We start from the raw sequence: 23,272 nt of genomic DNA on the forward strand, positions 1-23,272 counted from the left end.
CTATTAAACCAGTCGTTATCGATGATAGGCAAAAGCCCATTTGACAAACGAAAGGCGGAAAGGAACCCAGGGTACGTTCCCGAAAAGTGAAGTAAAGTGGAAGATTCTGTGCGAAAGAAATTAGAACTAGTTGCTGGACCAAGCACTGCGGAGAAAACACAAAATACAGCATCAAAATGTGATGAAAACTGCATGCCAGAGGTGATCAAAAGCCTGAAAGAAAAATACGTTGTTTCGAGCCGTTCAGAGCAAATACGTATACTGACAATATTTGCTCGGAATATGAGCATCAGAGGGATGATGAGTGAATTCAGTTTCTCCCAAAGAATGGTTGTGCAAGCCAAAAATTTAGAAAAAGAAAATGGTATGCTATTGTCTCCAAATCGCAAACAGGGTAAAATATTGCCTGACGAAGTGAAATCTGCCGTAACCAAACCCTGGCCGGTTCAGGCGGTACACACAGTGTATGTTTATGTACGATACATCAAAATGTGAAACTCATGATGTTTGGATCCAAAATGCCACAGATAGCTATCATCATGTGACAGCACGCATAGTTTGTAACCCAGCACAACCGGCATGTTATTTCAGAACTTGTGAAAGTTGCCCATCAATTGAAGACTTCAAAACCGAGCGACTGAGTGCTTATGAACTGGAGGATATTGATGAAAATCAGTTTAAATGGTGGACATCCAGCGACAGATCTGAACTGAGCTCCATGGTCCTGCCTTTGGAAGAATTCATTAATCAATTCTGTGAACGCGTGGTGAAATTCGTGAGACACGACTACATTGCCAAGGCCCAATCTCAGTTTCTGAAAAATAAGAAAGACGAAATTGGTGAAGGAGAATGTCATTATTGGAGACTTCTCAGAGAACTATTCGTTTGTCGTACAGGATGCGGCTCAAGGATTCCATTGGAACTGCTTTCAAGCGACAATTCACCCCTGCGTTTACGATTTCAATTCGGACGATGACGAATTAAACCACAGTTTGTTCACGATTGTATCAGAATGCAATACTCACGACGTTGTCTCAGTCCACCTCTTCCAAAGAATGCTCATTGAACACTTGAAATCTTGCTTTGGAAATGTAAAGAAACTACTATTTCTCAGACGGTTGCGCTGGCCAATATAAGAATTGCAAAGCCTTCATAAACCTATGTCGTCACAAATCAGAGTATGGTATTGACGCAGAATGGCATTTTTTGCCACAAATCATGGCAAGGGTCCTTCAGATGGCGTGGGAGGTACAGTGAAACGAGAAGCAACACGTGAGAGCCTGCGTAGACCTTACGACAGTCAAATTATTTCTCCAAAAGATATTTTCGCCTTTGCTGAAAATGGTTTGAATGAAATGAAGTTCAGTTACGGGATCCGAGAGGCGTATGACGAGGAGGAACGAAATCTTGAAGAAAGGTTAAAAACGGCCAAAACCAGAGCTGGAACTCAAAAACTTCATGCTTTCATCCCTATTTCTGAAACTGCACTTCAAGTACGCGAATTCAGCCTTAGTGAGGAACACCGTATCGAGTCATATTTCAAAATCTACACCAACTTTTAACGGGAAACTCTCAGGTTATGTCACAGTGCACTATGATGGAAAATGGTGGCTTGCCTGCATCATGGAAGCCTTTCAGGACACTCATGAAGTGAAAGTGAAAGTGAATTTTCTTCATCCAAACGGGCCCGCAAATAGTTTATTTTTTCCTGACATTGAAGACCACTGCAGTTTAGACATTGATGTACTTCTTTCCGTAGAACCAAAAACTGCTCCAGGTGGAACCTACACAATCAGTAAAAAAAGAAACACAGCTGTCAAATAAAACATTGGTTGGCAAAAAATATTGACTATAATATGCGAGGTAAAACTCTGACTCATACTAGTATCGCTTCCAGTTCCTGCATGTGCATGTGGAAAATTTACGTACAATATACTGATATAGTGTATTGGAAATCTTGTGTTCAAATATTGTGCTATTATATGTATTGTGGCGTATTGTGTGTCCAGCACCCAAGTCCCCCGAACAATAAAATCATCATCACACTTGAACCCATTGAGATCCCATTTTCATTTATGCTGAGGTATTGGAGTATATGAAGGGGTATTTTCACACTTAAAAAAAAAAAAAAAAAAAAAAAAAAAAAAAAAAATCGGGACCATCGGTTTGGCTGGGGAGCGGGGGCCCAAGGTCAAAGGGCACCCCAAAGTATAACTTTTTGAATTACTGTTTCAGAGTGATTTTACTTCACGCGATTCGAAAAATCTCGCTTTTACGAGCATTTTGACACCAAGATCAGCCGAATCGGACCACTTCAACCTGTGATATGGCCTCTGGAAGATTGTGGGCCAGCCAGGGGTGCCCAAATTTGGGGGGGGACTAAAAAATGGGCCCCCATGGGCCCACAGGTCTAAAATTTGGTACTTTGAGTTTTTTCACCCAAGTGAATAAATGACCAACATATGGGGAGAAAATGAGGTATTAGTGGCGGGAGGTTGTGTACACTTGACATGGAATGCCCCAGCTGAAAGTTGTGCACGCACGCACGCACGCACGCACGCACGCACACACACCTTATTGTGGGGTCAGTTGCATAATGTTTTTGAGCAATCATTCACAAACTAGCTGGTCAGGCCCAATATTCCACGGAAGTGTGCTGGTGATAACTCGCCTAATCTTTGCAAAAGACAAGGTGGAATCTTTAACATCCACAAACCAGTACTGGCAGACAGGTACTCAAGGTTAGAACCCTTCTGAGGGACAATGAACACATTGATACAATGACTTGCATGTGAAAAATCAGAGTGGATATTGATCGGTGGGTGAAGATTCAAATCAAGCTGGAGAGCTCAATGTCCTGCCAGCTGTATATCTGCTCTTTGGTTATGTATATACATATCTTGGTTAATTCAGATTAATACTTAAAATATCAGAAGTTTACTTTTTGTGTAATTATGACTTGCAAGATATCTCTTGTCATTGTTGCAGATCATAATCGCCTTCCTGCATCAAGTCCCAAAGAAAGTGAGGAGGGAAGTACAACCTCACCTGGAAAATTGCCAGCAAAACTATAACAAAGAAAAAAATTAAAAAAAATACTGTCATACCCCTTTTAATGCTCAGGATGCTTTCTAAAGGAGTGAGTGCTGGGTGAAATTTGTGCTGCAAGAGGTTGTTGATAACATCATGCCGATAGAGAGGTTCTCTGAGAGCATATACTCTATATGAATTCAGGTATGAACACCATAGGATGGCTTCATTGAATATCATTATGTGCCGAGTTTTAAAAACAAAAGTTTATCGGAAAAAAACCCCCCAAAAAAGTGAATTGTGTTGCAGCTGGAAAAAAAAAAATCATTGCCTTGGACTCGGGTTATATTCTATAATCAGTCTCATTAACTTCCTTCTGTGTCCCGTGTTCCTTCTGAATTTTGGTGGAGTAAACACCATTCACCGACCAACATCTACCTTGTCCTGAACACCTGCATCTTCACATCCATGTTAATGTTTTCCCTTGTTAACTTGGAATAGCACTCACTTGCAGGCTGTTTTCCAGACATGGGTCTAAAATTGTCAAAAAACATATGCAAGGAAGAATGAACGAACAAAAACGCACAAGTGGGAAATACCTGTAAGGAGACGCTTGCTGATGTCCCGAGAGTGACGACTTCGCAGCAGTTGAGTTTCCTTGGTTCATACAGTACTTCTGGGCCGTTTGACCGGGTTTTCTTTCTTTGAACGTAGTTTAACGCAAAACAGTACAATAGGTATGATTGTATAACAAAATGTTTAAATTTATTGAATAAATGAAAATTGATTCATAACTGTTATCACTGTGAATGTGGAATATCCTGTTTCTGCAAATGGAGTTGAACAACTTTGATTTGTTAAAAATAAAAAATAATAAAATAAAAATCCTTCCCTTTTTGCTGTTCCCTCTCTCATAAATAAAAAAGGCAAGAAAGTGTTGAACTTATATTAAACAGCATGTTTTAACTCACCTTCAGTAAAGATACATCTATAAACTCCAAGAGCACTCGGTAGAGCAAATACCTCCGCCAGGCTGATTACTTTACATTTTGTATTCCACCGTAGGGCGGATCTGGACCTGAACTCAAATCTAATCGGCTTGTTCTTGTCACCTAACCAACTCATCCACCAAGTTTCATCCAACTCAGTCCACAACTTTTTGAGACATCATGCTATATGTTGTTTTAGCCCAATCACTCAAAGGTGGAGAATTACTTTCTGGATTTGAGAATTTTGTTCTTCACCAAAATCAAATCAATTCTTCCTTGTTACATACTCAACCTGTCCACCAAGTTTCATGCGAATATGTCAACTTATTGAGATATCCAACTATATATATATATATATATATATATATATATATATATATATATATATATATATATATATATATATATATATATACACACAGATGTCATTACTGTGTTTTTGGCCCTACCTCTGGTGAAAAATCACTTAAAATTTCTCAGATCCAGATCTTCACTGAAATCGAATCATTTTATCGGATCGGTGTCACATACCTAAGTTCTCCACCAAATTTTGTCCGAATCCGTCCACACCTTTTTGAGATTTTTGTTCACAAACAAATAAACACAGATAGGGGTGAAAGCATAACCCCCATCCACCTTCGGTGGCAGAGATAGTTAAATCTCAAGAAATTAAGTTTAAAAAAACAAAGCCGAGGTTCATACAGGAACACTGGAAAACACAACAACAACAAGGTTGAGAGGCAGACAGGTGAGTAAGCTGTATCAAAGCTTGAACAGGTAGAACACATACCTCTGCCAGGCTGAAGAGTTTACGTTTTGAATTCCACCGACAGGCTGGATCTGCATCCGGACCTGAACCAAAATGTAATCGGCTTGTTCTCATCACCGAACCAACTCATCCACCTCGTTTTGTCACAACATGTCCACAACTTTGAGACATCATGTTGTGCAGGGTGTAACAATATTCTGGAATCGTTGGTAAATTGTTTTTTCTCTGAAATCTGTTGTGCATGCCATCCATCTGGGAACTATAGAGGCATTGAAAGAACGTATTCAAGAGGAATGTAACAAAATCAGTATGGATACACTGCATGCAGTCGTTGAAACTACAGATCGCTGAGTTTATAACTGCAAAACACACCACAGATTACAATTTGAACATTTGCTGGAATAAAAGCCTTTGATTCCCAAATTTTCTGACAAAAACAAAACTATACAATTAACTAACGATTCCAGAGCTTTGTTATACAAAAAAAATTAACATACGATTCCAGAATTTTGTTACACCCTTATCTCTTAATGGTGAAGAGACACTTTTTAAAAAATTATAGTATCTGGATGTTCAAAATCTAATGGACTAGTCCTTGTCACACATCCAAACATGTCCACCAAGTTTCATCCAAATCCATCCATAACTTTTGAGATATCCTCCTCACAGACAAACAGGGGTGAAAACATAACCTTTATCCACCTTTGGTGGCAGAGGTAAATAACAAAGAAAATATGTGGAAGAACAGGAGAGAAAAACAATAACCTGGGGAGGATGAGTATTAATTAATGGGGGAAGCAGTTAGAGGGACCCGAGGAGGTAATGAACAGATATCCTGGAAGGAAGAGAAGTTGACAGATGAGAAAAAGAAGACCAAATGAGTGGAGATGTCATGAGCCTGGATAATGAGAGTTTTCCCTGAAATAGTAAGCCTGGTGTTGGATTAGTGATTAGGGTCCTGAGTTTGAGCCCCGTTGGCCACTGAATTAACACCAGAGGATTGGCTCAGCCTATCATCCCTCCGAGATCGGCGAAATGAGCACCAGTATACTGGTAATAGGGGCACTGCATCAGCGGCATCGCCACGCCCCAGACCAATGATACAACCAGCAGCCAAAAAGGCAGTACATGATGGGAATCTGAAATAGTATTAAAAAAAATCAACTGACAATCACAAATTGGCAGAGTTCTTCACTGCTCTTGCAAGATCAGAAAGGTGGTGGTAGAGGACCAAGAATCCATGAACCTGTTTGCAATACAATGTGAAAAACATGTCCAGATTAAGTTTCACTGTGAGGGATCCCAAGTATTTTGAAGGCCTTTAACTGCAGAGCATTAAGCTGTGGATGGTCATGATAGTGTACGTTACAAGTTCAGATTTACCAAGGGAAGGCATGGCACGACGGAGGTTGCACAATCATCGACTGGCTTGAGGAAAACTCTGATACGTCGTTCAACCAAAATGTTGAGTGACTGACCTTCAAAAGGATTGTTCATGAAGTAGAGGGGAGGGTTCACTGGATGGTACTTTCATGGTGAATGATACAAATACATACAGTGTTGATAGAAAGTCTGCACCCCCTTTCAAAATTTTCACCTTTTGTTTCCTTTTTGCTTGGAATTAAATTGCATTAAATCAACCTTTTTCCACCTTTATTTACACATCGTAATCCACAACTTCCAAGTGAAAAACAAATTCTACAAATTTCAGAAAATTAATTAAAAATACAAAACCACAATATCTTCATTGGATAAGTGTCCACCACCACCCTCCTACCCTCCCCTCCATAATAGCAAATGTAAATTAGCCCAGGTGTAACCAATCACCTACAAAATCACACAGCAAGTTAATTATTCTCCACCTGTGTTAAATTGTAGAGATTCTGATTATTTCAGAATAAAATCAGCTGTTCCTGTACGTTTCCTCTATTGGATAGTGTATTTCACAACATAGACTCAAACATGATACCTCCAGGATAGAAAATATTGTCAGGTCAGGTTCGATCTGTGACCTGCTACAGGTACCATGTAAACCTGTACTAACCTGTTCCATGGTCGGGTTGTCGGCGACTAAACCGTCTCGCCCACCAGGTTTTCTGGTGAGGAGGGTGTTTGGATATGGACACCCAGCAGGATTAAAAACAAAACCTGTCAAAGGGCGGAGGAGCTCCTTGTGAGCCAACGGTCATCCATATCTAGTGCCCAACTGTGTCTGCAGACGTCCTCCTGCAGTTGGGTTACTTCTTATTAGGAGGTTGGTGGCAGGATTTGCACTCCGGCCACCGTAAAACCCTTCATTCCGCAAAACGCAAAAACGCAAAAAAATCTGAAAACCCACTCCGTGGGAGTACCTCCTGTGCAGCTTCCCTTCGCAGGGCAGCTCACCGGATGACGGGATTGGGGCAAAGCCTTCGGGACCCACAATCTTTGATAGGAGGGAAACCACGGGGTAACATCCCTGGGTCAGATTGCGGGAGAGTGTGTCGGAGTGGTGCTGAGGTGTCGTCCACCAGACGGCGGTCTCCTTGGGTTAACCTGAGGCGGTCCCTTCGGGTGGGTGCCTGGAATGTCCTATCCCTAAGAGAGGATGATCACCTGTCTCTGTTATCATCTGAGCTCAAGCGTTTGGACATCGGGATTGCAGCTCTCTCTGAGGTTCGGAGACCGGATTGCGGCGAGATAATGGTGGGTGGTTACACCTACTATTGGTCTGGTCGCTCTGATGGTTACCATACCCAAGGAGTTGCTGTAGCTGTGTCCAATAAGCTGACCCCAATGATAATTGAGGTAACACCGGTCAACGAGCGTATTATGAGATTAAGGATTCGTCACTCCTTAGGTGTCATTTCCCTGGTCTCTGTTTATGCTCCGACTGAGGAGAGTGATCTCACCGTGAAGGATGCATTCTACGCCACGCTCGAGTCTGTGGTTGATCAGTGCCCCAGACGAGATACGCTTCTAGTCTTGGGGGATTTCAATGCATCGACTGGAACTGATAGGGACGGTTATGAGGTGTGTGTTGGTCCCCATGGGTCAGGAACTATGAACCAGAATGGCACTAAGTTCCTTGACTTCGCAAGAAGTCATGGACTTAGGGTGGCTGGTTCATGGTTTCAGCGCCCACAAGCTCATCGCTGGACTTGGTATTCCAACGCTGGCGGTGTGGCAAAGGAGATTGACCATGTCCTCATTGACGGTCGTTGGAGGATGATCCAGAACTGCAGGGTCTACCGGAGTGCTCAGTTCCTCAATACTGACCACAGGCTTGTTGTAGCAACTCTAAAGCTGCACCTTAAATCCTGGAGAATGGTACCATCCCAGCCGAGGCTGGATGTTGCCAAGCTCAGGGATGAGAGAGTAGCTGAGGAGTTTGTGAACAGGCTGAATGGACACTTGGGGGGTCTGGGTGCTTTGGGGGGTCCTGAAGAGTTGTGGAGCACCTTCAAGACCACCGTCCTTGATATTGCCGGTGGATGCCTTGGAGCTCACCGCAGGGCAAAGAAGAATTTTGTCTCTCAAGGGACACTGGATACCATTGACCAGAGTCGCAGGGCCAGGCTGAATGGCAGAGCTGAGCTGTTCAGGGAGCTGAGGCGTAAAACTGTACGTGCACTGAGGGTGGACAAGGAGGCCTATGTGCGAGGAATCTGTGAGGGGGTAGAGCATCACCTGTGGACAGGTGATTCTCGTCCCGCTTACAGGGGAATTCGCGCATTACGTTCATCCAAGCCCATCCCTCAGAGCACTACAGTTCGAGCAGAGAGTGGTAGGCTCTTGACAGAGTAGTCTGAAGTGAAGGCCCGCTGGGCCGGTTACTTTGAGCGGTTGTACCAGGCTGATCCCCCAACTGTCGAGTTGGACGTCAAGGGTGTTACAATACCTGTTGCTGACCCTCGAATCAACTGTGGTCCACCTACGCTTGTGGAAACACGGGCTGCGGTGAACCCGTTGAAACGGGGCAAAGCTCCAGGGATCTGTGGCATCCATGCCGAACTTCTCAAGGCTGGTGGAAATGCTGCACTCGTGTCGTTGCATGCAGTTTTGTGCTCTGCCTGGAACACAGGCATCATCCCAACTGACTGGATGAGGGGCCTTGTCCCTCTCTGGAAAGGAAAGGGTGATCGCCAAGACTGCAACAACTACCGAGGGGTGACGCTGCTCTCAGTGCCGGGCAAGGTCTTTGCTCGGATAATTCTCGATAGGGTTCGCCACCATCTGCTTGAGCACCAGCGTCCAGAGCAGTCAGGCTTTACACCAAAGAGGTCAACGATTGACCGTATCCTTGCACTTCGTGTCCTCACCGAACGCAGACGAGAGTTTCGGCAGGGGCTGCTTGCAGCCTTTGTTGATCTCTGTAAAGCGTTCGATTCAGTGAATCGGGATGTCCTCTGGAGGATTCTTGGTCTTCGTGGGGTGCCACCAAAACTGATCGATCTGATGTCTGAACTCTACTCTGGTACTGAGAGTGCTGTGAAGTGTGGTGGTACCATCTCTGACTTATTTCCAGTTGTTACTGGAGTTCGTCAGGGATGTGTACTTGCCCCCACACTTTTCAGCGCTTATATGGACTGGATTTTAGGGAGGATGTCAGAGAGATCAAGTTGCGGTGCGTCATTTGGGAATGTCAAGATCTCGGACCTTGACTTTGCAAATGATGCAGTCATCTTTGCGGAGACTTTAGACATCCTCTTGGGGGCCCTCGAGGTGCTGAATGAGGAGTCGGAGCCGTTGGGATTACGGGTTTCTTGGGTCAAAACTAAGATCCAGGCTTTCGCTGACATCTTGGATGCTGCTGTCCTGTCTGTGTCTGTTTGTCGTGAGGATGTTGAGGTCGTGGAGAGATTCACTTACCTTGGCAGTGATATTCATGTCTCTGCTGGCTGCGAGTCAGAGGTCAATAGACGTCTGGGTCGGGCCTGGGGAGTCATGGATTCACTGGATCATGGGGTGTGGCGCTGCCGGTACCTGTGCGGGAGGACGAAAGTCCGAGTCTTCAGGTCCTTGGTACTTCCAGTCTTGCTCTATGGGTGCGAGACTTGGACTCTGACCAAGGATCTGAGACGGAGACTTAATTCCTTTGGTACCAGGTCTCTTCGGAGAATCCTTGGCTATCGCTGGTCGGATTTTGTGTCCAACGAGCGGTTGCTGAGAGAGACTCGGATGAGATTTGTTACCTGCATAGTCCGTGAGCGTCAGTTGCGGCTGTATGGACATGTGGCTCGTTTTCCTGACTGATCCTGCTCACCAGATTCTCTCAGCGAGGGAGTCTCATGAGTGGAGGAGGCCAGTGGGTCGACCACGTGCCTCATGGTTGCAACGGGTTGACCATCATCTCAAGGAGATGGGGATGGGCCTGGCATCTGCCTGGGGGATGGCCAGACGGAGGCCCCTGGAGTACCGGCGGAAAGTGGACGCAGCGACGTGCTGTTCTGGCACATGCTCCCATACCTGACCTGACCTGATAGAAAAGACCTCCAGGATAAACTTGTGGAAAGGCACAGATCAGGATGGGTATAAAAAATGTTTCAAAAGGCTATGAATATCCCTTGGAGCACACGCAAGACAATCATTAGGAAGTGGAAGGTGTATGGTACCACCAAGACCCTGCCTCGATCAGGCCATCCCTCCAGATTGGATGACCAAGTAAGGAGGAGACTGATCAGAGGCACCAACAAGAGGCCATTGGCAACTTTGAAAGAACTACAGTTCTTTATGGCAAAGATTGGTCACTGTGTACATGTGACAACAATATCCCAAGCACTCCACAAGTCTGGCCTGCACGGTATGGTGGCAAGAAGGAAGCCATTACTCAAAAAAGCCCACTTTGAGTCCTGTTTGAGGTATGCAAAAAAACATTCTGGAGATTCTGAAGCCATGTCGCAAAAAGTTTTGTGGTCTGACGAAACCAAGATAGAACTTTTTGGCCTACATGCAAAACGTTGCATTTGGCACAAACCTGACACAGCACATCACCCAATAGTCCAGTCAAATTAGGAAATAACCCGTCACAAATTGCAATAGTAATGATTCCAACACTATTCAACTCAGAAATATGTCTGAAATAACATATCCAAAATGTAATTGAATCAACAGATGGGAACAGTGTCTAATTTGCATAAATTCAAAATAGTCGCCAGAAACCGGTTTAATCAAAGTTTCAGCCATTATTTAAGCTAATATCCTGGTGATAACTGACTATTGTTGTTGGTGGTATCACAAATAGAATTCCAGTGCATAGCTGGGGCACTGTATACATGAAAATTTGGAAATCTGCAAAAAAATAATTAATTTTATCAATAAAAATGGCTAAATTATAAGTGAAAAATTGTAAAACAGAGTATGATCGATGAATAATGAAACATTAATTTGTCATTAAATTACACTGGTCATAACATGATGATGCATATCCCTACACAGGATATCTGTTACTCTATTCAGATAAATAGATAATACAAAATCATAAATATAGGTAAATCACTTTTAAGCATGATATTGTTATTGGTGGAGGTATAAAAATGGATATTGGGTTATGACAAATGTGAAACTTGGATGCGACGATCCTATGCATGTGGCCCCGCATGTCAGTTGCTCCAGCAATGTTAACAGGGCTAACATGGCTAATAGATCGATATATGTATGTGATCCATCAGTGCTATGTACTAGATAAGGCACGTATTCATTGTATTATTGTGAACCCTCTCTATTTCCAGGGTGAGTCATGATGTATGAAGAGCTGAGTTGTGTTTTATGCCAGAAATCCATATCGTCAGGCCAACCAAGCTCCCAACTCACTGCAAAGGGTTGTGATGGCATCAATAGAGCAAGTACAGCCAGACACAGTAACATTAATGCTCTACCTGGACAATATGTTCACCAGAACTATCACCAAGTTTATACAAACCTTCATTACATAGAGCAATCCAACCGTAAGAGACTTGGTGATCTGCCTTCATCCAATGACAAACCATCTTTGCGATCATCGGTGGGTTTATTTGATTATGCCAGTCACTGCCTCTTTTGTGGCCAGGGTGATCCCCGAGAAGGCAGGAATCCCGATCTGAAACTCATACCCATCAGAACATTAGATTTCCAGGAGAGTGTTCTACAAGTATGTGACAAAACAAATGATGAATGGGCGAAAACAGTCCAGGGGAGAATCAAAGCTGTCCATGATTTACATGCTGCGGATGCCGTATATCACAAGACGTGCAGCAATAATTTCAGAACCAACAAAGACATTCCTGTAAAATTTCAACAACATGATGATAATACATCTGTGAAACGTATGAAACGGGGAAGACCTCATCATGTCATGCAAGCTGAAGCATTTAAAGATGTAATGCATAACTTTGAACACAATGATGATGAACAGACCACCATAAAAGATCTTATCGACAATATGGCAGAGTTCCTTTCAGACTCCAACGTTCCACCATATGGTCACACTTACATGAAAGACCAAATACAGAAGAAGTTCGGAGATAAAGTCATCATCACAGAGATCAATGGGAAACCAAACGTGGTCACAATGTGGAGCAATGCGACAAGTATTCTTCAGGATTTCCATTCTCAACCAAAGGCAGCAAACCCTCAACAAGAAAAGGACAACATAATTAAGACTGCTGCCAAACTCTTGAAGAATGACATAAAGATGATTCAACAACAGTCTGACATGTATCCCATATGCGCAGAAATGGATTCGGTAGAAATGGCTTGTACATTCTTACCAAAGTCCGTTCAATTATTTCTGTGACGTATTCACTGGTGTTGACAGCAACAGGAAGATGGCCTCAATTGGACGATCCATGGTGCAGGCCACTCGGCGCCGTGTCTTACTAGCTCCTCTGCAGCTTGGGCTTGGAGTTCAACTACATCACCACTTTGGCTCAAAGTTCCTCATAGATACTCTTCACAAACATGGATTCACATGCAGCTATAGTGAGGTCTCCAAATTTGAACATAGTGCAGCTGTGAAGGAAGGCACAGATATTCCTAACATATCAAGTGACTACTTCATACAATACATTGCAGATAACGTTGATCATAACCTCTGCACCATCGATGGACATAATACTTTCCATGGGATGGGCATCATGGCTACTGTAACACCTGGCACAGCCAGTACAACCTCAGTTCCTCGAGTTACAGTTACCAATGAAGATATTGCTTTCATTGGTCGAGTCAACATCCACCATTTTGTGTCAGCAGTTGAAGGTCTTTGCCCAATGCAGTATGACAAGTTAGTGGAGTATGACACAGAGTATCACACAAGGGTTGACCTACTCTGGGATACATCGCTCAATATCAAATCCCCAAGGCCTGCATGGTCTGGCTTGATGCAAATGATCAACAAAACAGGCAACCACCCAGGAAAGTCCTCCATGTTATTCTTGCCCATGTTGGACATTGAGCCTGGTGACATAACATGCATATATTCCACCATGATGTATGTCAGTGAACATGCTGCTCGTAATAATGTCACACCTATCCTGACCTTTGATCAGCCATTGTGGCTCAAGGCTCTAATGATACAAGAAAGTAGCACCAATGACTGTCATTAGATCCATTGTGTTGCGACTTGGAGGCTTTCATATTCAAATGAGCTTCCTTGGAGCAATGGGCCACCTAATGTCTGGTTCTGGGATGCACAAGTTGCTGGAAACAGTCTATGCAAGTAATACTGTGTCATATCCTCAGTGGCAAAGCAGTTGCCAGAGCAGTTCGAGGACATTTTCTGGTTGGTGCAGCCCTCCACATGCTCCTCATATCAAAGATCTTTGGGACTGAGTTGCCAAAAACATCGCAGGATGTTTCTGCACTAAATGATGACTCATTTGCAGCTGCTGATGAATTGGATACCAATCCAGCTGAAGGTGATCAAACTCTTCCAGACTTTGATCCAAGATGCCAAGAAACTCTATGATGACCTGCTAAGTGGGAAAGTAACCCTTGACGAAATAGAGAAATCACCTACATTGGACCTGGCCAAAGGAGATTTGAAGAAATCACGTACCTCCAAGCTTTGGCTACAATACGTTGAGATGATATCTATCCTCCAAGTATTCTTAAGAGCCGAACGAGCAGGAAATTGGTTGATGCATCTGACTCTGATACGGAGAATGTTACCAATACTCGCAGCTTCTGGTCATAACCACTACACAAAGTCTCTCCACCTGTATTTGCAGAGAATGGATCATCTGGAGGAGCAGCATCCAGAAGTTTATCAGCATTTCTTGCAAGGATTCCATGTGGTCAGGAGATCAGAGAGTTTCTGGGCAGGATTGTCTTCTGCCCTTATCATTGAGCAGGTGCTGATGCGCAGCCTCAAAACAACTGGTGGTCTGAATCGAGGAGCCGGTATGGGTGAGACCCAATGACTGATATGGCTACTATCAAATAGTGTGACAACAGAGGTAAACTTGGCAATGCAAGAATTTTCTGCTGTCAGCTACGAAATCAGCGAGGAACACATAGACACATCTGCTTCCAGAATGACAAAGGATGTGTCCGACACCCATAAAATGGTTCATTACTTGTCCTCAAGAAACCAATTCACAGATAAACCTGAGTTGTACAGCATGGTCACTGGAGTCACTGCAGATGAGTCAGTCAATGCTGATCGGGCATCTGAAGTTGGAGAAAAAATTCTTCAAAACATGATTGGTAAAAAAGCAGAAGAACATTCGTTCAGAAAGAAGGAACAGGTGATCCCTCTTAGCCACAACACTGCTCTAAAAATCAAAGATGATTTGATCTACATTGATCCCCAACTCCTATTCCAGAGACTGATTACTGCAGGCACACGGAACGACAATCTTGTTGAAGTGTTTCAGTATGAACTTTGTAGCTATCCATCTGCACTTTTTGAGAACAGGACGACACCCAGACTTGCAACAAAGTCTGCATTGGCTGATGCACTGTGGAAGTTGATGTCACCTGATGTACCCCCTCCAACAGGTGACGTGCAATACATATTGGATGGAGGTGCATTGCGACATAGTGAGTTGGAATCGGCGTACGACATATGATGATATTTGTCAGGCCTACACAAGGTATTCACATCCAATTATGGAAGAGCTGTTGTTATATTTGATGGATATCCTGAAGGACCATCAACGGAAGATGTGACTCACCGCAGAAGAGGACAGACACACATTGGCACAACTACCGTCCATGTTTCTGGTTCCATGTTGTTCCAGGGGAGGCGAGATGATTTCCTCACAAATACTATCAACAAACAGAAGTTCATCCACCTATTGGCTGATCACTTGAGTCACTCGGGCTGTTATGTTGAACATGCCAATGCAGATGCTGACTTACTCATTGTTCAGAACGCTATTGCCGCTGCTAACAAAAATCCTATCAAGCCCACAGTCCTGGTTGCTGATGACACAGACATCCTCATTCTGTTATGCTGGCATGTGAATCCATCTACGCCATGTATATATTTCCGACCAGAACCCAGACAACATGCTAAGAGAGCCCCAAGATGCTGGAACATGGCAGTGATGAAAACAGTTCTTGGTGCAGAGGTATGCAATTGCATGCTGTTTGTTCACGCTATCCTAGGGTGTGACACCACGTCTTCTCTGTATGGTATTGGAAAAAAGATAGGTCTGAAGTTGATCAGCACTAACAAGCTTTTCATTGAGCAAGCACTGATGTTCTCTGAACAAAGCAAGACACGTGCAGATATAGTTGCTGCAGGGGAAAGGGCATGGGTGCAAATCTACAAGGGTCTCCCGGATGACACATTGAACGTCCTCAGATTTCAACGATTCCGCCAGAAAGTAGGCAGCATTACCTCGCCTGTGCAGCCCGAAGTGCTGCCACCAACATCAGCTGCTGCGGCATACCATAGTTAACGTGTGTGCCTTCAAGTTCAGGAGTGGATGGGTAAAGCAGCTGATATGTCACCAGAAGATTGGGGCTGGTACAAACAAGGTGATAAATTGTTGCCCATCCTGACCAACAAAGAACCAGCTCCAACATCATTACTTGAGGTGGTGAGATGCAACTGTAAATCTGGTTGCAGTACCAGACAGTGCACACGTCGCAAAAATGGACTGGAATGCTCCACGGGTTGTGGACACTGCCGAGGCGTGTGTACAAATATGTCACAGATCGAAGATGACGATGTTGATGAATGAATGAGCAACATACAAGACTATTGATTCAAGTTGAACCATGTCTTTGCTGTATTATATTATATAAGTTATATGTGACAATAAGTCATATGCTTACGTTTACATCTAGCCGCATGTTTCATTTTCATGATTGATCTACTTTCTACTCATGAAGTGTTAATTTGTATATCTAACTTCTATATACATGTATGCCACATAACGAAGTATATGTGATATAGATTCTCATTTTTACGATTATGTATTTGAACATGAGCTTCCTTATTCATATCTTAGGTCAGATGTGTGGATGAATCATTTAAATATATTCCATGTGATACAGGTATATTCCAAATTCAATTTTTGGCAATAATCCATTGTGAACCAAGCAAATTATTAAAAATGTCAAAGGTCAGTTGTAATTTCAATATAAGGTGATGATTGAAATTGGTAGCTTATTCAAACTTTCGAGTTAATTCTGTATCAGATGATTGAATTTACCTTGTTTGACATGCACATGCAAAATAATGTTTTTACATTAAACTTTATAATATGATGTCTTTTTTGTCTCTCTCATAAAACTTCCACACACTCTCAACCTCAATCCATATGTAATGTCATCTCTAGCTGGACATCATGACCTATTGTCCCCATTATGACAAGTAATCTTTCCTAACAATAGCAATACTGGATTTTATTAATGACCATTAAGTTGATTCTAAACGTTTCCTTGATTGTAAAACAAAATGTGACACCAAAATGAAGCTTCTACAACATTTGGTTGTTGATAAATGTATAGATATTTATATGTAGTTTCTCACCATTACTGATTACAGCATCTACCCACGTCACACGTTTTTGTGTTTCTGAATGGCCGTAAATCCCCCACAACATTCTATTTAACATAACAGAACTGGTAAAAAAAATAATCAGAGATATGGACTGGGGTGTTTTACCTTGTGAATGACTCCATAGAAATGTTCAGGACCAATTTATGTCATATTTACATCAAAATAACTACAAAAAGCCCTTTTAATGGCAGCCATCTTGGATTTGTTTCAAAGTTACAAATAAAAATATTTCAATTTGAATTCATATACAATACAAATTAATATTTAGTTACCTCATATAACAGTCTTGTCATTATTGCAACATCTACAGACTGATGAGGAAACAATTGTATGAAGTTATATGGTTTCAAGATTTTTGTGGCGGCCATCTTGGATTTATGCAAATTTGACAGTCTTCCCATACTTTGATTCACCTAAACTTTTGATATGTTATTCAAGTCACTTTTCTGTGTCAAATAATATAGGACTCGTTACTATTGCAATTTGTGGTGGGTTAACGCCTTATTTGGCCTAATTTGACTTGACTACAAAGAACACCATCCCTACTGTGAAGCATGGTGGTGGCAGCATCATGTTCTTGGGATGTTGCGCGTCAGCAGGGACTGGGACACTTGTCGGGATAGAAGAGAAAATGAATGGAACAGAATACAGAAAAATCCGAGAGGAAAACCTGCTGCTCTCCACAAGAAAGCTGAAATTGGGATGGAAGTTCACCTTTCAGCATGACAACGACCCAAAGCACACAGCCAAAGCTGCACTGGAGGGGCCAAGGAACAAAAAGATAAATGTCCTTGAGTGGCCCAGTGCCCAATCAAGGTGTGCAAAGTTGGTAGAGACCTATCCCAACAGACTCAGAGCTGTAATTGCTGTCAAAGGTGCTTCCACCAAGTATTAGCTCAGGGGGGTGGACACTTATCCAACCAAGATATTCGTTTTATATTTTTAATTAATTTTCTGAAATTTATAGAATTGGTTTTTCACTTGGAAGTTGTGGGTTACGATGTGTAAATAAAGATGGAACAAAAGTCTGATTTAATTCCAGGCTACAAGGCAACAGAAGGTGAAAATTTTGAAAAGGGGTGTCAACTTTCTATAGGCACTGAATGATCCAGACAAAAAAAAATATATCATTCAATCCTGACAAATCTCTGTAAATGTTTGATCAGCTTGTGATTCTATCAAGGTCTGAAGAGAGGGAAGAGAGGGTTGCCTGTCTATCTGAAGAATGATGGATGTCACAGCAGAGGGTGAAGTAATCAGCAAAGACAGATGATTTTCCAGTGAGAGAGATCATTGATGTAGATTAGGATTGGGATTGGGCCTACAACTGCCTTGGGGCACTACTCCAGCCTTAACAGGGAGAGGAGAGGATTCGTTGAAAGCCACCCATTGGCTACGAGAGCAGAGGAAGTCAGTAATACAGGTGTGGAATCGGCAATGTATTTAAGGTTGACTCGTCCAGGAAGGAAGCCAGTGTAGGCAAGACTTACTTTTCTCAAACTTGTAATATCAGTTTGTTAATCAGTCCTGTTGAAGGGTTAGAATGGATGAAAAAGTATGTGGACAAAAATGTCTTTGCAATACCAATTGCCTGTTAAATGTTTAACGTAATAACTTTTATTACCCATTGTTCTGTGGTTTAATGGCAAGGGATCTTTCTCTCTCTGACATGCCTCGCCCTACCTGCGAAACGCCAGGATGACAGTTTATAGTTGGCTTAATATTTTGACATGCAGTATTTTTGTGCTTTATAATTTTATCCGAGGAGATTCATTAAGAATTTATCAGGATTGTTTGAATTTGACAGGAAGAGTAATGTCTGGAAATCAACTGTTTGATGGAATCTGTCTTTATAGGGCTATAAGCAATCCTTACCTATAATTACATTCACTGCAAGAACGTATGTGCTGAAAATCAAGATGTGTGAATTGGTATGAAATTTCTGATCACATTATGGGGGCGACTGCCTGTGAGGGACATTCCTAACAAGAAAAAGAGCAATCGGAGATTGCAGACCCTCACCAGGACTTGTTTGTGTACCAGTGTGTTACGTAATTAATGAGACAATTAGGAATGCCACTTTATAACTGCTGGCACTGATGACCGAGTAACCAAGACGTCTCACGTTGATTGGACACCCGACCCATGATGTTTTTTTATTATTATTCAATTGAATTTAGAATGGGATGAAAATAAATTCAAATCAAATGGAACACCAAATATGTACATACAGTCCTGCAATGGAGTAATTAGAAGGAAGCTAAACAAGCAAAAAGCAAAGATAAAGTCATCAGGAAGAACCTGGATAGAATTGGCATTTCAGCTGCAACTCCTTTATCCTCAAACTCCTTCAGGCACAGCCAAGTGAGCCTTATTCAAAAAAATAAATAAATAAGAACCCAGATTTTTTTTTAAAAATCAAAAAAAAATCTAATAATTCTGGCTGCCAGACCATACACCCAATCAAGTTGAAACTTAAAACATGTATTGCCAATCAATACTAGATCATAATGGTGAAGTTTCATGTCAATTGATGACATTGTTCCAGAGAAAAACATTATTTAATATTTTTCTTCAATTCAATATGACTGCCAAACCATGTGACCTATCATTTATTCCTAAACAAACTTGTTCACCCATGGTTTGGGGAACATTGGTGTGAAGTTTCTCCTCGATCTGTCCAACCGTTTTGGAGAAGTTTTTTTTTTATAGGTTTTCGGGTAAATCCAATATGGCTGCCAAACCATGTGACCTCTGTCATCTGTGTGAACCTTTTGTTCCTCATGGATAGGCGGTGACACTTGTAAAGTTTTTCCTCGATCTGTTCAGCCACTTCAGAGAAGATTTTTGAAGGTTTTTTTAAAAAAAAAACAATATGGGTGCTAAAATCATGTGATTGTTGACATCATCAACTTTCTGTGGACTATTTTATCCTGAGATGACCCTCAAAAATTTGCAACCTGGTCAGATGTAGCGTTCTACATATGAGTAGGGTGAATATACTGATTCTGGCTCACTTTTCCCCATGTAAATGAATGGGGGATTTTCAGCGATTCATATTTTTTTTTTCCCTCAAAAATAAACCCCCTTTTTATCCCAAGGTATATTTATTTGTCTCCCCTTTTAACCTAGGGACTCTCTATTCAAATAACTTATGCAACAAGATAAAGATTTGTTCAAGTAGTAAAGTCGTAATGTTATTTGTTAAAGGTGATTCTGAAGAAATATCTGAAACGTCTAAGCCTCGGGACACTCTTTATCAAATAACTGATGCATATTGTTTAGCTCACTCATTGAACCTATAAACATTTGTTCATTCTCAAATTCCTTCAATAGTTTAATTTTCTTTGCACAATAATCCCCATCTAAAATATTGAAAAACAAAACATTTGAATCTTTATATTTTTTAAGATACCCCTTTTGTGCCATTACGAAATGATAAACTTATCTTAATGATCTCATCTGGCCACCGCCTGAGTTGCAAATCATTTTTGTGCATAAACCACGCCATAAAAAAGTTTTGTTTCAAATGTTTTCAGTTCGTGCCATGAAAATGAGGAAGTGTTTTTTTGACACGGTCGTGCTGTGAAAATGAGGAAGTGTTTTTGGACAGTCATGCTGTGAAAAAATAGGAACTATTCTGTGAGACAAGGCCTCGTGTTTATATTTTATCTCAGAACACGAACAGGCTTTTAAACATAAGTTTAATCAAAATAATTTTAGGGCATTTTAAGTATGTTTTAAAAATGATTCATACAATTTGAGAATATATCGCCCAGTTATTTTCCAAGCTGTCTCGCCCGAAGCGTCATTTCCTGTGGCCACACCCGATGATTAAGCAATCTCCTCATCGTTGCCTTATAAGTGATTCGCCAGACAAAGTTTCTGCCAGACGGGATTTTAATTTTTACAACTGAGACATGAGCGATCTTTCTTCCGTGAACAAAACAGCTCAACACAAAGTTGGTAAGCTTGTGTATGGGTTCCTCTTTGAACGATGAAGCAATTGATTATAAATTAAATCGTGATAATTCTGATATATATTTTTTTTCTTGGCAGGTCCTTGGAAGAAGAGCAGTTTACATATCACGACGAGGTGCATGAAATTAATGCTCTTATTGAAGAGGTCAATCATCTTAGAAGAGAATTGAAAAACATTTTTAATGACTGAACACGACGTCTTATCACGGCCTCTGATCTTTTTGTCATCTTGTACCAATGGTAAAAAAAAAAACTGAGACATGGACTCACTCTCTTCCGATGAAGATAACAGCTCACTACAAAGTTGTTAAGTTTGTGTATGGTTTCCTCTTTGAACGATGAAGCAATTGATTATAAATTAAATCGTGATAATGCGAAAATACATTTTTTCCTGGCAGGTCCTTGGAAGAAGTGGAGTTTACATATCACGATGAGGTGCATCAAATGAATGCTCTTATTGAAGAGGTCAATGATTTTAGAAGAGAATTGAAAAACATTTATAATGACTGGTACGAAGTCTTATCACGGCCTCTGATCTCGAATGAATTAAACCAATGGTGAGACGTGTGTGTGTGTGTGTGTGTGTGTGTGTGTGTGTGTGTGTGTGTGTGTGTGTGTGTGTGTGTGGGTGTGTGTGTGTGTGTGTGTGTGTGTGTGTGTGTGTGTGTGTGTGTGTGTGTGTGTGTGTGTGTGTGTGTGTGTGTGTGTGTGTCTTTCCCTGTCCGTTTGTCTCTCTCTACCTCTCCCTGTCTGTCTCTTTGTATCTCTCTCTGTCTGTCTGTCTTTCTACCTACCTCTCTCTCCATCTATACCCTTGACTCATTCTTTTTTTTTTTCAGCTCGATCATACAACATAAGCTGTTGAAGCAATCTGGTACAACACATGATTTTCTGGAGGTAAATGTTTCTGAATTATTATTTACTTATTTGTTTATTTATTCTTTTATTAACATCACTCTCTCTTTGGAATGTCGCCTTATGTTGGTTGTATTAGTTTGGACGCGGTTTTACCAGTACACTGGAATTCATTTTATTGGCCTTGGAAGGATGACAGGCTGAGTCGGCCTCCTGGTGTGTTAATTCAGTGGTCAACGAGGCTTGAACTTAGAACCAACACCAGGCTTACTCGTATTACCATGTAATTATCTTTATAAAACCTAATTATTATCCACTTTTTGTTTCAAAACAGAATATGGTGTCCGAGTTTCGAAATCACAAGACATCTGAAGAAGATTGCTGGGAAAGATTATACATTCTCGCAAATGAATATTTAATATTTTCAATTTTTATTAATTATATTTGTTTTGTTTACAATTACTTGATTTTGAATTTCAAAAAAAGAATCAAGACATGAAGGAGAGGGAGGGAAGGGGGTGGGGGGGGGGGGGTAGGTGCGCTCCCCCAACGACCCATCACCCCCTCATCCCACCCCTCCCCTCCCCATGTGTGGGGAAGGGTGGGGGTGGGATGAGGGAGGTGGTGGGTCAAAGGTGGTGGGTCAAAGGTGGGGGGGCCCAGGGGGGATGAGGGGGGTGGGGCTTGTGTGGGAGGGGCTTGTGTGGGTGGGGTTTATGTGGGCAGGGCTTCGGTGGGGCTTGTGTGGGCGGGGCTTGTGTGGGCGGGGCTTCGGTGGGGCTTGTGGGAGGGCGTTTATGTGGGTGGGGCTTGTGTGGGCGGGGCTTCGGTGGTGTTTATGTGGGTGGGCTTCGATGGAGTTTGTGTGGGCAGGGTTTATGTGGGTGGAGCTTGTGTGGGAGGGGTTTATGTGGGCAGGGTTTATGTGGGCGGGGCTTCGGTGGGGCTTATGTGGGAGGGGTGAATGTGGATGAGGCTTATGTGGATGAGGTTTGTGTGGATAAATGGATGGGTGGAGAGATGGGTGGATGGGTGGATGGGTGGAGCTTGTGTGGATGGGTGGATAATTTTTTAATTAAATAAACATGTTGTGTGTGGGGAACTAATTAACTAATCACTAATTATGTGAATATGATGAATATGGATGGAGCTTGTGTGGGGTTTGTGTGTGTGGAGCTTGTGTGGGGTGGGGTTTTTGTGTGGAGCTTGTGGGGGGTTTGTGTGTGGTGGGGTTTGTGTGGGGTTTGTGTGGAGCTTGTGTGGAGCTTGTGTGGGGTTTGTGTGGAGCTTGTGTGGGGTGGGGTTTATGTGAGTGGGTTTTGTGTGGGCGGAGTCAAAAAGGGGCGGAGTCAAAAAATTTCAATTTATCTTTGTCTTTTGTAATTCCTGTGAATAAAATGAACCTAAAATCTCTTCCCCTTCCAAATCATATATCTTATAAGTCCAAGGAACCGTATCTATTACATCAACAATTTTAAAAAGTTCGGCTTCATGCTTTTCTTCCAAAGTTGTGGTATTCCCATAATCAATATCGTGTCTCATGCACACTTCATCAACTCTATTGATGGGCTCACTCCAGGATTTAGGATTGTCTGCCTCATCTAATCTTTTATCCAAGTTTGTGCCTGGACCACAGAAAGAATACCCTGGTATATGTAATTCCCCTGGTATTCC

General features: G+C 42.2%; 1 protein-coding gene and 2 long non-coding RNA genes across 5 annotated transcripts in view; 2 read left to right on the forward strand and 1 right to left on the reverse strand.

Moving 5' to 3' along the window:
- Positions 1-3,926, forward strand: part of PECR (peroxisomal trans-2-enoyl-CoA reductase) — a 108,672-nt gene extending 104,746 nt beyond the window's left edge. For all 3 annotated transcript variants that reach the window (XM_085873192.1, XM_085873193.1, XM_085873194.1), the window contains one exon: positions 2,989-3,926. In XM_085873192.1, the coding sequence (XP_085729318.1) occupies positions 2,989-3,074 (86 nt within the window). In that variant the 3' untranslated portion in view covers positions 3,075-3,926. The remainder of the gene's footprint in view (positions 1-2,988) is intronic.
- Positions 3,799-23,272, reverse strand: part of LOC147029828 (uncharacterized) — a 35,230-nt gene continuing 15,756 nt past the window's right edge. Inside the window, exon 2 of the long non-coding RNA XR_015056107.1 lies at positions 3,799-4,871. This is a non-coding gene — a long non-coding RNA (uncharacterized LOC147029828). The remainder of the gene's footprint in view (positions 4,872-23,272) is intronic.
- On the forward strand, positions 17,044-22,103 carry LOC147029829 (uncharacterized). Its single transcript, XR_015056098.1, has 3 exons — positions 17,044-21,300; positions 21,583-21,640; positions 21,933-22,103. It is a non-coding gene; the product is annotated as an uncharacterized LOC147029829 (long non-coding RNA).

This window comes from Eptatretus burgeri, chromosome 3 (assembly GCF_056783735.1).
Source record: "Eptatretus burgeri isolate ZD-2024b chromosome 3, Ebu_testis_v1, whole genome shotgun sequence".
Taxonomy (NCBI): domain Eukaryota; kingdom Metazoa; phylum Chordata; class Myxini; order Myxiniformes; family Myxinidae; genus Eptatretus; species Eptatretus burgeri.